The 12,500-nt window shown below is 56.4% G+C and overlaps 4 protein-coding genes across 6 annotated transcripts in view; 1 reads left to right on the top strand and 3 right to left on the bottom strand.

The window, feature by feature from the left end:
* Positions 1-919, bottom strand: part of col12a1b (collagen, type XII, alpha 1b) — a 60,783-nt gene extending 59,864 nt beyond the window's left edge. For 2 of the 3 annotated variants that reach the window (XM_068341754.1, XM_068341759.1), the window contains exons 1-2: positions 761-919; positions 157-266 (exon numbers count right to left, since the gene is read on the bottom strand). In XM_068341754.1, the coding sequence (XP_068197855.1) occupies positions 157-244 (88 nt within the window). In that variant the 5' untranslated portion in view covers positions 245-266; positions 761-919. Of the gene's footprint in view, positions 1-156; positions 267-756 lie in introns of all 3 variants that reach the window. The other variant, XM_068341755.1, reaches the window with a different exon arrangement.
* A 2,701-nt stretch (positions 920-3,620) lies between these two features.
* cox7a2b (cytochrome c oxidase subunit 7A2b) lies at positions 3,621-6,449 on the bottom strand. Its single transcript, XM_068341974.1, has 4 exons — positions 6,293-6,449; positions 5,909-5,998; positions 5,595-5,679; positions 3,621-3,810 (listed from the first exon to the last, which is right to left on the bottom strand). The coding sequence occupies exons 1-4, from the start codon at positions 6,308-6,310 to the stop codon at positions 3,752-3,754; spliced, it is 252 nt and encodes an 83-aa protein (XP_068198075.1). The 5' UTR covers positions 6,311-6,449; the 3' UTR covers positions 3,621-3,751.
* A 21-nt stretch (positions 6,450-6,470) lies between these two features.
* Positions 6,471-8,064, top strand: naa20 (N-alpha-acetyltransferase 20, NatB catalytic subunit). The gene is made up of 6 exons (XM_068341973.1): positions 6,471-6,719; positions 7,075-7,099; positions 7,183-7,273; positions 7,440-7,575; positions 7,658-7,803; positions 7,924-8,064. Exons 1-6 carry the CDS (start codon positions 6,667-6,669, stop codon positions 8,007-8,009), a joined length of 537 nt encoding a protein of 178 aa, XP_068198074.1. The 5' UTR covers positions 6,471-6,666; the 3' UTR covers positions 8,010-8,064.
* An 80-nt stretch (positions 8,065-8,144) lies between these two features.
* crnkl1 (crooked neck pre-mRNA splicing factor 1) overlaps positions 8,145-12,500 on the bottom strand; it is a 5,606-nt gene continuing 1,250 nt past the window's right edge. Inside the window, exons 2-12 of the mRNA XM_068341972.1 lie at positions 12,017-12,169; positions 11,850-11,941; positions 11,264-11,768; positions 11,024-11,194; positions 10,750-10,941; positions 10,604-10,663; positions 10,448-10,528; positions 10,129-10,368; positions 9,025-9,126; positions 8,704-8,952; positions 8,145-8,618 (exon numbers count right to left, since the gene is read on the bottom strand). Of these exons, the coding sequence (XP_068198073.1) occupies positions 8,145-8,618; positions 8,704-8,952; positions 9,025-9,126; positions 10,129-10,368; positions 10,448-10,528; positions 10,604-10,663; positions 10,750-10,941; positions 11,024-11,194; positions 11,264-11,768; positions 11,850-11,941; positions 12,017-12,169 (2,319 nt within the window). The remainder of the gene's footprint in view (positions 8,619-8,703; positions 8,953-9,024; positions 9,127-10,128; positions 10,369-10,447; positions 10,529-10,603; positions 10,664-10,749; positions 10,942-11,023; positions 11,195-11,263; positions 11,769-11,849; positions 11,942-12,016; positions 12,170-12,500) is intronic.

Raw genomic sequence — 12,500 nt, 5'->3', positions numbered from 1 at the left:
GAAAACATCACATCACAGGGGCTCGCGGGTCGGAACATCACGCGCACGCGCGTCTGACGTGGTTTTTATTTCAGATCAGCAGCGACATTTAAAGAGACAGGAGGGAGGAAGAGGAGGAGGAGATGAAGAGGAGGAGGAGGAGGAGGAGCGCGTTACCTTCATCCTGGGCCTGACAGCACGACAGCAGCAGCAGCAGCAGCGCAGCCGCTGGATGCTTCATCTTCATCTTCATCTTCATCTTCATCTTCAGCTCCTCCTGCGTGAAGCTGCGGGACGAGCAGAGGACGCGTCAGCGGCGGGAGGCGCGTCACCTGCGTCCCGGTACGCGCTTGGTCTGACGCCGCCGGTAAACACGCCCCGCGGCCGGCCCGGTTCGATCCAGAACCTGGACCCGATCCGGGTTCAGGTTCTGGAGCGCGAGGGTCCGGATTCACGCGCGCGGATGAATCTGAAGAGAAATCAGTTCGGTTCTGACGGGAGGAGACGCGCAGCGGGACACGTTCCCCCCCCCCGCCCCTGCGTTCGAGCCCCTCACGCTCCGGGTTCGGGTCTGGACCGGGTCCAGATCCGTGTCTGGTGACGAGGCTGAGCCGGTACAACCGGGGAACCGACCCACCGGTCAGGGGAACCGAGCGGGGGAACCTGGCGCCGCGCGCAATTACGCACCGCAGGAAGTGTCCGCGCGGAGACCCGGGACGCGTCACCGGGAAGACCCGCAGCATCACGCGTGGAAACGTGAAACCCGCTCGGGCTGACCTACGGAGGGAGGAGGGTGTCCGCAGAGTCCCGGTGGAGGGTTCGAGTCCCGGCGGCTCCGGGCAGAGGGAGGTGTCCGGTGGAGTCAAAGCAGTTCGAGTCCCGGACGCGTCGGGAGCCTCGTTCCAAGTGGAGCGCGTCTCCTCCGGTCCGCTACTTAACGGGGGGGTTGCTCCCGCCCCGCCGCGAGTCTGACGACACCCACCGGGCCGGGACGGGATTGGAACCCCTCCACACACACAAACACACACTCTCGGAAACTTTTACATAGTTCTCTGCATTCCTTTGCGCTGATGGAGCCCCTGTGCGCGCGGCCGGTGGCAGACGCGGGTCTGCTTTACTGGAACACGGGCTCGGGGGCGCGCACGGGGTCCGAACCCCGTCAGGAAAATATGACACGCGTCCCCTGAACGCATCACCGCGGGTTGGTCCCGTCACGCAGGCCCCGCAAAGACCCTGGTCCGGTCGGAACCGGGTCGGAACCCGGTCGAACCGGCCGCACCGGACAGAACTGAACCACAACCCGACCCGCGTCTGTCTTCCCCGTCCCGGCCCGGAGCGGATCCATCAGGTCCCGGCTCTGAACGTGTTTTGATTGAGTTAAGTCAGTCGTGACGTCACTTAAATCCATTAATGAGTGGAGAACCAAAGTCCGGATTCAAAGCGGACCCGGACACAGACCGCACCAGGTCTGGGGTCAGACCCTGACCCCAGAGGCTCTGGATGCTGAACTGGACCACAGCGTCACCTTGGTCTAGAACACAGAACTGCAGGAAATAAACGCTGGAGGTGTCGGTGGGATTCAAACCCACAACCGATCAGGTCTCAGTACCAACGGAACCGACTGACCGTCCCGAGGCCCCAAGGCACCGGTCTCACTCCTGGTTCCTCCACTGGGGGGGGTTTCTGTTGGGCTCCGACCGGGACCACATACGGACCATCAGCCTCGTGGATCCACTGGGTCCCCCCCCAACAGGGAACCGACCCCCTGACCCTAACCCCTGGAGGATCAGGATCACTGTCGATCCTCCTGGACATAGACGGGACCCGGTTCACACCTGGACCCCATAGACACAGACTCTGATGCTAAGAGGAAAGCTAAAGCTAAAACTGAAGCTAAGGCCGAAGCTAAAGCTGAGCTAAAGCTAACAGGAATGTTTCAGATTTCTTCCTGGTCTGGAATTATTTATTGACAGAAGCCTTCACTTTGTTTGTTTGTTTGTTTGTGTGACCTGGTTTCTTCAGACAGGTGAACCTGACCTGCCGGCCCCCTGTCCCAGGCCGGGCCCTGTGGGGCGGGGCTGTTGGATTGGGGTCTCCTCCTCAGGACTAACTGGAAGCAGGTGCAGCGGAGGCGCCCCAGGTTTCATCTCCAGATGAGCGCTGGGTCCAGGTCCGGGTCCAGGTGGGGCCAACATTCCCTCTGCTCTGATGTTTGTTTGAGGTTCCAGACGGAACCGTTCACACATGGCCCCGCCACTGCCCGCTGGGCGCCGCCGCCCTCTAGTGGCGCACGCCTGCAGGTTCACACCCGGCACGGCTCTGCTCACTGGAGGGTGATGGTTAGGGTTCCACCAATCACGTCACTGGACTGATCCTGTTGGAACAACTGTTACTGATGTGGCGCCGATTGATCGATCAATTGATCGATCAATTGATCGATCAATCAATTCTCACCAGTTTGAGACCAGGCTGGGTCACAGGTTGCAGTACTAACACTATGACATTATAATGAGGGCTAGCACGGCAGTTAGGCTAATGCCAGCTTCTCTGGAGGAAGCTATGGCTAGTGTTAGCTTTGAGCCCTAGCTGTGAAGCTATCGCTAGCGTTAGCTTTGAGCCCTAGCTGTGAAGCTATGGCTAGCGTTAGCTGTGAGCCTTAGCTGTGAAGCTATGGCTAGCGTTAGCTGTGAGCCTTAGCTGTGAAGCTATGGCTAGCGTTAGCTTTGAGCCTTAGCTGTGAAGCTATGGCTAGCGTTAGCTTTGAGCCCTAGCTGTGAAGCTAACACCACGCATTGGTGTTAAGTGTAAACAATTACCAGGAGACAAAAACAAACTCACCAACAAGTGTGTGTCACCTGGACAGGAAGCAGCTCCTCCACGTCTTCCTTTTAAAAAAATGTACTGATTATCATCCCCTCAGGGAGATTAGTAGCACTCTAGTCAGTTCAAATCAAGTCATGCATATATGTGTGTGTGTGTGTGTGTACAGGCCCTGAACACACACACATATGTGTGTGTGTGTGTGTACAGGCCCTGAACACACACACATATATGTGTGTGTGTACGGGCCCTGAACACACACACATATATGTGTGTGTGTGTGTGTACAGGCCCTGAACACACACACATATATGTGTGTGTGTACAGGCCCTGAACACACACACACACACATATATGTGTGTGTGTGTGTGTACAGGCCCTGAACACACACACACACACACGGGAGGCCTGTATGCATACAGAGGAGGTAGAGTGACGTGCAGCTCCTTTATTGGTGCGCCCCAAATGACCAACTTGTGAGGGGGACGGCGCCTCGCTCAAGGACGCCTCGGCAGTGCTCCAGAGGTGAGCTGACTCCTCCCACTGTCAGCTCACCTCCGGAGGTTCTTTTTTGGGCGGGAGCGGGAATCGAACCACCGATCTCTGAAGCATTGGACGAGCCGCTCTACCAGTCACTGCCTCGTCTTCCTCATGGGAACAGCAGCCGCTGCTTCACACAGGAAACATTTTAGTACAAGTTTTTAATCCAAACATGGAAACAGAGCAGCAGGACGGACAGGAAGCAGACAGGAAGTAAACAGGAAGCAGACCAGAAAGATACAGGAAGCAGACAGTAAAAAGATAGGAAGCAGACAGGAAACAGGTTTTGATCAACATTCTTTATTGATCTTTAGGCGATCACAGTACAGAAATAAATATTGATCCCATGAAAGTGAAACACAATCCCATCATGACCAAACGAGGGCGCCACAGACGCTGCGTTGTGACAGACTCAGGCCTTCCCCTGGGGGAAGGCGGCCTTCACCAGCTCGTAGACCACGTACCCGGCGCCTGGGAAGAAAGACACAACCGTCAGTCGGGTCACCGCCATCACACGGGAGCCAACACTGAGGTCAATTTCCTCTTCCTGTTGATCTCATGACGTCACGTGTTCCACACGTATTTAGTCTAACCCGTTCTGACAGACGTGTCGGACTAAAGACAGCAGCGGTGTCCAGATGAACGTGGACAGAACCAGAGCCAGGAGGGGTTAGCGGCTAAGGCAAGTAACAGCACAAAGCATGCTGGTCCACTCCAACTGGTGTAACGGGTGGTGTAACAGGTAACCAGTGGTGTAACTCGTGGTGTAACAGGTAACCAGTGGTGTAACTCGTGGTGTAACAGGTAACCAGTGGTGTAACTAGTGGTGTAACGGGTGATGTAGCAGGTAACCAGTGGTGTAACAGGTGGTGTAAAATGTAACCAGTGGTGTAACTAGTGGTGTAACGGGTAACCGGTGGTGTAACAGGTAACCAGTGGTGTAACTAGTGGTGTAACGGGTGATGTAGCAGGTAACCAGCGGTGTAACTGGTAACCAGTGGTGTAACTGGTAACCAGTGGTGTAACAGGTGGTGTAACTAGTGGTGTAACAGGTAACCAGAGGTGTAACTGGTGGTGTAACAGGGTAACCAGTGGTGTAACAGGTGGTGTAACAGGTAACCAGTGGTGTAACAGGTGGTGTAACTGGTAACCAGTGGTGTAACTGGTAACCAGTGGTGTAACAGGTGGTGTAACAGGTGGTGTAACAGGTAACCAGTGGTGTAACTAGTGATGTAGCAGGTAACCAGTGGGTGTAACAGGTGGTGTAAAATGTAACCAGTGGTGTAACTAGTGGTGTAACGGGTAACCGGTGGTGTAACAGGTAACCAGTGGTGTAAATAGTGGTGTAACGGGTGATGTAGCAGGTAACCAGTGGTGTAACTGGTAACCAGTGGTGTAACAGGTGGTGTAACAGGTGGTGTAACAGGTAACCAGTGGTGTAACTAGTGGTGTAACAGGTAACCAGTGGTGTAACTAGTGGTGTAACAGGTAACCAGTGGTGTAACAGGTAACCAGTGGTGTAACAGGTGGTGTAACAGGTAACCAGTGGTGTAACAGTGAGTGTAACAGGTAACTGGTGGTGTAACGTGTAACCAGTGGTGTAACAGGTAACTAGTGGTGTAATGGGTGATGTAATTGGTGGTGTAAAAGGTAACTGGTGGTGTAACTGGTTGTGTAACGTGTAACCAGCGGTGTAACAAGTAACCAGTGGTGTAACTGGTGGTGTAACAGGTAACCAGTGGAGTTAAAGGTGGTGTAATAGGTAACCAGTGGTTTTACAGGTGGTGTAACAGGTAACCAGTGGTGTAACTAGTGGTGTACCAGGTAACCAGTGGTGTAATTAGTGGTGTAACAAGTGGTGTAACAGGTTACCAGTGGTGTAACTTATGGTGTAACAAGTGGTGTAACAGGTAACCAGTGGTGTAACAGGTGGCCTAACAGGTGATCAAACAGGTGGTGTAACAGGTAACCAGTGGTGTAACAGGTGGTGTAACAGGTAACCAGTAGTGTAACAGTTAGTGTAACAGGTAACCAGTGATGTAACAGGTGGTGTAACAGGTAGCCAGTGGTGTAACAGTTAGTGTAACAGGTAACCAGTGGTGTAACAGGTGGTGTAACAGGTAACCAGTGGTGTAACAGTTAGTATAACAGGTAACCAGTGGTGTAACAGGTGGTGTAACAGGTAACAGGTGGTGTAACAGTTAGTGTAACAGGTAACCAGTGGTGTAACAGGCGGTGTAACAGGCGGGGCTCACCCATGACGGTCAGCACCATGGTGGTTCTGTACAGCAGGGCGTCGCTGGTGCCGCCCTTCAGGTGCACAGGTAGACCGTTGTCATCCTGCAGGAGACAAACAGGAAGACGGATCTTAACAGTGGACATGTGACCACAGGTGTGACTCCGCCCTGGACCCACGTCACCATGACGACCCAGACCCATTCAGAGCTGATCGATTGATTGATCGATTGATTGATTACACAGCTGACCAACTTGCCCCGGTGGTTCCTGGTGACTGACACGTGAACGCGCGTGAACACGCCGGCCGGCCCGCGGGCCTCTGCTGTCTCACCTGAAACACCTTCTGCTTCTTCGGGACCTTGTTGTTCACCTGCCGGCGGACGGAGCTGGAGAAGGTCCGTCGCGCCACCTGCTGGAGCGCCTGGGAACACCACAAAGAGCAAAGTCAGCCCGCGCGACACCAAAGAGCCGGAAGTAGCCGCTACAGTCCCGCGTGAACGTTAATCATGTTAATCATGTTTATAAACAACAACAGCCTGGAGGAAGCTAAGCTAATGCTAGCGCCTCCAGAGGTAGTTACCGCTAGCGTTAGCTTTGACCCCTAACTATGAAGCTAACGCCGGGGTGCGGCAGTGTGACGTCACGTCTTGTCGTCTCGTGATCTTAACCGTAACGAGTAACGAGGAGACGGAAGAAGTTCAGGACACGAACTCACAAACAAATGTCTGTTCATCTTTGATCCGTTGCGGGACAAGGACGCGGCTCCTTCACTTCCGCTTCCTCTTCTTCTTCGTGGGAAACAGCAGCTGCTGCTCTGGCGCCCCGCCCCCTGCCGTCTGGAGGACTGACGTCACGTTTGAGCCGTTTGGAGCAGAAAGGGGAAACAGGAACGTTTGACAGGAACCCGTGGAGGTTCAGGAGCAGCTGGTTCACCGCTGAACGGGTTTTAACCCCGTTTAAGGGCTTCAATCCGAACATGGAGGCTCAGGACGCGGACGGCAGGGGGCGCTGCTCCCTCCGCCGGCCGCTCACAGCCAGCCGGAGCCCGCCTTCCTCACCACGTGACCGGAAACACCGCAGCCAGACAACATGACAACACTGAGGCCGTTTATGTGCGACGATCTGTTCAAATTCAACAACATGTGAGTGAAACGCGTCATTTATCACCTCCTGATGACGGAGCGGGTCTGTGACGTCAGCAGCCGTCCGTGGTCGTGACGTGTTTTTCGCGGGTTCAGCAGCGGCGGTGTGACCGGAGACCACTGGAGACGAGCTCCGTTACGGAACGACGGGATTCAGGGTTGAGTCCTCCGGTAACCGGAGAGTCGGGAACGGCCCGCTGAACCACGTGACACATTCTGCAAACATCGGGCCGCCGGAAGTCGCTCAGCTCCGGTTCTAGCTAACGATGTGTTTACAACTTAGCATGTTTCTAACATAGCATCACCTGTCTGTTAGCATCTGTTAGCTGCTAACTAGCATCTCTCTGGTCCACAGAAACCTGGACCCGCTGACAGAGACCGTATCCTCCTGAGACCAGCTAGCTTTATCTACTGCTAGCAGAGCCTCTAATGACCTGTGTTGTCCTTGACCTCTGACCTCTAGTATGGGATCCCCTTCTACCTGCAGTACCTGGCCCACTGGCCCGAGTACTTCATCGTAGCCGAGGCTCCTGGGGGGGAACTGATGGGCTACAGTGAGTTCCTCTTCATCACCTCTGACCCTCAGACCCAGACCAGCAGGGTAGATCCCTTAGACCGGCAGGGGGGACCCGCTTAGACCGAGACCAGCACGGTTGACCCCTTAGACCCAGACTGGGGGGGGGGGTCATCTGGACCGTATCTAACTGTGGCGTCTTTCAGTCATGGGGAAGGCGGAGGGATCCGTGGCGAGGGAGGAGTGGCACGGTCATGTGACCGCCCTGTCGGTGGCCCCCGAGTTCCGGCGCCTGGGCCTCGCCGCCAAGCTGATGGAGATGCTGGAGGAGATCTCAGAGAGGTGGGTCCCGTCGCTGGGGGGGAGGAGGGGGCGAGGACCGGTGTGCCGATGACATCACGCCTGGCTCCCCCCTGTCTCGCAGGAAGGGCGGGTTCTTCGTGGACCTGTTCGTGCGGGTGTCCAATCAGGTGGCGGTGAGCATGTACCGCCGTCTGGGCTACAGCGTGTACCGCACCGTCATCGAGTACTACTCCGCCAGCAACGGGGAGCCTGACGAGGACGCCTACGGTACACACACACACACACACACACACACACGGGTCTATGCTGAAGTGACTTTAATGATGTAACATGACACACACACAGGGGGGGGGCTGCCCCCCCACTAACAGGACGCTCTGCTTGCAGACATGAGGAAGGCTCTGTCCAGGGACACGGAGAAGAAGTCCATCATCCCGCTGCCCCACCCCGTCAGACCCGAGGACATCGAATAACATCCAGTGACATCATCACTGAGGTGATGATGTCATCCAGGCACCGCCCACTTCCTGTACAAAATGGTCCAATAAAGACATGATGTTCTGATGTTTGTTACAAAAGTAGAAAACGTGTCCTGAGGTGATTCTGCTCTAAGGCCCCTCCTCCATTCTGGTCTGATTGGCCGGCCCCTCCCCCTCTCTGTTCTGATTGGCCGGCCCCTCCTCCTCTCTGGTCTGATTGGCCAGCCCCTCCTCCTCTCTGGTCTGATTGGCCGGCCCTTCCTCCTCTCTGCTCTGATTGGCCGACTCCTCCTCCTCTCTGCTCTGATTGGCCGGCTCTTCTCCGTCGCTCCCACTGCTGCTGCTGTCATCGTCCTCGTCGTGGTTTGTCGTCTGGGGTACTGCTCCGGCGCTGTTCTCACGGGGGGGGTTCTGGGGCTCCCGCGGTGCCCCCGGGTCAAGTTCTGGCATCCCCGGGTCGGGTTCCGGCGCCTCGTCGTCATCGTCCTCCTTCCTCTGCTGCCTCTTCCACATCTTAGCCATGGCCAGCAGCTTGAGGTTGGGCTGGTTGGCGGCGTCTTCAGGGAAGATGTAGTCGTAGAACTCCTCCCACCCGGCGTCTGACTGCAGCACAAGAGATCAGCGTGAGGTCAGAGTGAGGTCAGTGAGGTTAGCATGAGATCAGCGTGAGGTCAGCCCCGCCCCTTACCCCGTCCTCGGCCGTCAGCTTCCTCCTCTTCTTGACCTTCTCGGGCAGCAGCTGCTGGACGCGCTGGGCGGCGCCGGGGGGGCCCAGCTGCTCCTCGAAGTCCCTCCAGGCCTCCAGCAGCATCAGACGCTCCTCCTTCTCCTCACAGCTCCTCAGGCTCCGGTTGGCCTCCTCGAAGATCTGCCGCCCCCGCTGCAGCCGGTCCGGCCCCTCCAGCGACAGCTCGAAGCGGGCGTAGCTGATCCACACCTGGGGGGGCGGGGTCACAGCTCAGTGAGTGTCAGGGATTGTGGAGGGGGTCAGGAGGGCTGCTGGACTCACCTTGACGTGCTGCGTGCGCTGCAGCAGACGCTTGTAGAGCGTCCGGGTGTTCTCAAACTCCTCCTGCTCCACCTCAAAGTCGATGTAGGACTTCCACAGGACCTGCAGGCAGGAGATGGTCAGGGGGGGGGCAGAACCAGCAGGAGAACTAGACCAATGAAGCTGATTGCTGATCAATAACCCTGATCAGTAACACTGATCCCACTGCAGCCCAAAAGCTGTACTGGCCTCAAGCTGCTTTAAATAATTATTGTTAATAGTAATAGTACTAACAATAACAGTAATAAGGTCATTATGATTCGTGCTTCAAGATGCCCGGATTCACTACATCACACATTTTTAGTATGTCGTCATGTGATACCGTACACTCATGCTATTGGCTGACAGCGTCTGCGTTCAGACTCATGGTTCCTCCTGTGACTTTTCTTTAACACAAAGTGTTTTAAACAGTCTATCAGAGTGTTTTAGAGGTAACACAGATAGAAGGTGGTTTAATATCAGGATGGGGGGGTTCAGAAACGTTTACATTACCATAAATAATAAGATAAACTGTCGTTCTATCACAGAATTTAATCTTTTGCTGGGTGTCCTGAACGCGTTAACCACGAGGAATGAGGGATCACTGTATCAATAATAGTCACAATAAAAGTAATGATATCAGTATTAATAATAAATCAATGATAACAGTAATAATAATAATATAGTAATAAAGAGCTCCAGGTGCTTTGGGCAGGTCTCAGTCCTACTGGTCTCTACGAGCCTCTACTGGTGTCTACTGGTCTCCACTGGCCTGTCCTGGTCTCTTCTGGTCTCTACTAGTCTCCACTGCCCTCTACTAGTCTCTACTGGCTTCCACTGGTCTCTACTGACCTCCAATGCCCTCTACTGGTCTCTACTGGCCTCCACTGGTCTCCACTGCCCTCTACTGGTCTCTACTGGCCTCCACTGGTCCCTACAGGTCTCTACTGGCCTCCACTGGTCTCCACTGCCCTCTACTGGCCTCCACTGCCCTCTACTGGCCTCCACTGCCCTCTACTGGCCTCCACTGCCCTCTACTGGCCTCCACTGCCCTCTACTGGCCTCCACTGCCCTCTACTGGCCCACCTCTGGCATGTCGAGCCGTGGCTGCCCGATGGCGAGCTCAAAGATGGCACGGGCGCGGTCGGTGTCGCCTAGGATGGTCTCCAGCTCGGCGAACTTGATCCAGGTGGTGCAGTTCTCGGGGCTGAACTCCAGGAACTTCTCGTAGAGCTTCCTGCAGCGGTCGAACTCCCTCAGCTGCAGCTCCAGCTCGATGTAGCCCTTAAGCAGCTTGTTCTTGGGACACCTCCCGATGGCCACGCCCTTGGGGGGGGGGGGGGGGACATGTGGTCAGGTCAGGCCGCGGCGCTGCAGGGGCCACACCTACGGCAGGTGGTCTTACCATCACCTTCCTGGCTCCCTGCAGGTTCTTCTGCCGGATCTCAAACTGGGCGTAGAGCAGCCAGATCTTAGCGAACGTGAACTGAGGACAGGAAACGCATCATCAGCAGGGGGAGTGGCAGAACCGGGTCGTCTGCAGAACCAGGCTGAACCTTACCTTCTTATGGGGGATCAGGTCCAAACAGGCCTGGTACACCTGCCTGGTTCGCTCCGGATCCTGAGGGCACAAACAAGAGTCACCTCTGGGCTGTGACCCGTCACCAGTGTTACCGTGGTGACGCATCACCGCGGCGCCATGCTGACCTGCAGCTCCAGCTCCTCGTACAGGGCGTAGTTGATCCACAGGTAGACGTAGCGCTTCCAGTGCCTCTTCTCCTGCAGGGGGGGCACGTTGGCGATGGCCCTCTCGTAGATCTCCCTCACCGTGTCGGCGTCGGCGTCGTTCTCCACCAGACGCAGGTAGTCGAACCAGGCGTCGTAGTTGTGGGGGTTGGCCTGAAAGCAGAATGCGGGTCAGGATGCCCCCTGGGTCACCAGGATGCCCCCCAGGCCCCGGTGGTGGCGTGACGGCGAGCACCTTGACTTCCTCCTCGTACTGGAAGCGGCGCTTGCTGACGATGACATCCTCGATGCCGCGGCGGTCGCCGAACTTCTTCTCGAACATGGTGTAGAACTTGAAGAGCTCCTGCGCCTGCTGCTTGGGGATCCGCTCCAGGGCGTAGCGGTAGATCACCCGCACGCGCTCGAACTGGGGGGGGAAGCGTCAGTCACATACACACACACACACACACGCAGCACCTGCAGAGGCCACACCCACCTCTTTCTGCGTCTCCTCGAACTTGGCGAAGGCCACGAACAGGTTCTCCTCCACGTGCTCCTCGCCGAAGAACTCAACGGCGCGCTCGTAGATGCGGCGGCTGTGGGCGATGTAGCCGTGCTTCTCCTCGAAGCGGGCGTACTTGATCCAGTTCTTCACCTCGGGGTGCACGCGTACGAAGCGCTCGTAGATGCAGCGCGCCTGCTCCACCTCTTTGTAGCGCAGCTGGAAGTTGATGTAGGAGTGCCACGCCTGCTCGTCTGGCTGCCACTCCATCCAGCGCTCGAACACCTGGCGGCAGCCGGCCGCGTTCCCCAGCATCTCCTCCATGTAGGTGTACTTGTACCAGAACTGGTTGACCCGGGGCAGGATGGTGATGGCGCGGTCCCAGATGTTGCGGGCGTGGTTCACCTGCCGGCTCTTCATCTCCATCTCGGCGTACTTCAGCCACAGCGTCACGTTCCGGTGGTCCACGTCCAACGCCCGCTCGTAGATGGAGCGTGCCCTGGGGGCGGGGACAGCACGGCCGTGTTGATCAATGGACAGACACCGGAGGCGGGGCCACATGGACCGGCGGGTTCCCTACCTCTGGATCTCCTTCAGGCTCTCCTCCCATTGGGCGTACTTGATCCAGTTGCTGATGACTGTCCGGTTTTTCCTGATGTTGTCCTCAAAGCCCTGCAAGCACAGAAGGCTGTGGGTGGCCCCGCCCCCAGGACACACCCACACAGACAGGAGGAGGCGGGACCCTACCTTCCTCTTCTTCAGCTTGTAGTCGTTCAGCTCCTCCACATCGGTGATCTTCTGCTTGGGGGGCGGGGGCAGCAGCTCCAGCTCGCGCTCCTTGGCCTCCCTCAGCAGCTGCTCGGCGGTGATCTGCACCTCCGCCGGCGCCTTGTTCTTCACCTGAGACACACAGACACGCCCCCACGGGCTAATGCTAACGTTCCACAGCTAACCCAACACAGACACGCCCCCACGGGCTAATGCTAACGCTCCAGACCAGTGGTTCTTAACCTTGGTTCGATTGAACCCTCGGGGTTCGGTGAGTCGGTCTCAGGGGTTCGGTGGAGACGGAGGTCAGGACAAAACACCTGACACGTCGTGTCGGGTGTTTTTGCCGAACACACACGGATCACTGTGTACGTTTGACATATCGTGTCAATTGGTGATGACACGCCCCCTTAGTTATCACTGGCTGCAGGTGATCACGTGACGCTACATCATTAGCCTACCT

The sequence above is a fragment of the Antennarius striatus genome, chromosome 19, assembly GCF_040054535.1.
Source record: "Antennarius striatus isolate MH-2024 chromosome 19, ASM4005453v1, whole genome shotgun sequence".
NCBI classification, from domain to species: domain Eukaryota; kingdom Metazoa; phylum Chordata; class Actinopteri; order Lophiiformes; family Antennariidae; genus Antennarius; species Antennarius striatus.
The sequence above is the reverse complement of the archived record's forward strand: the minus strand, read 5'-3'. Positions and strand labels throughout refer to the sequence as shown.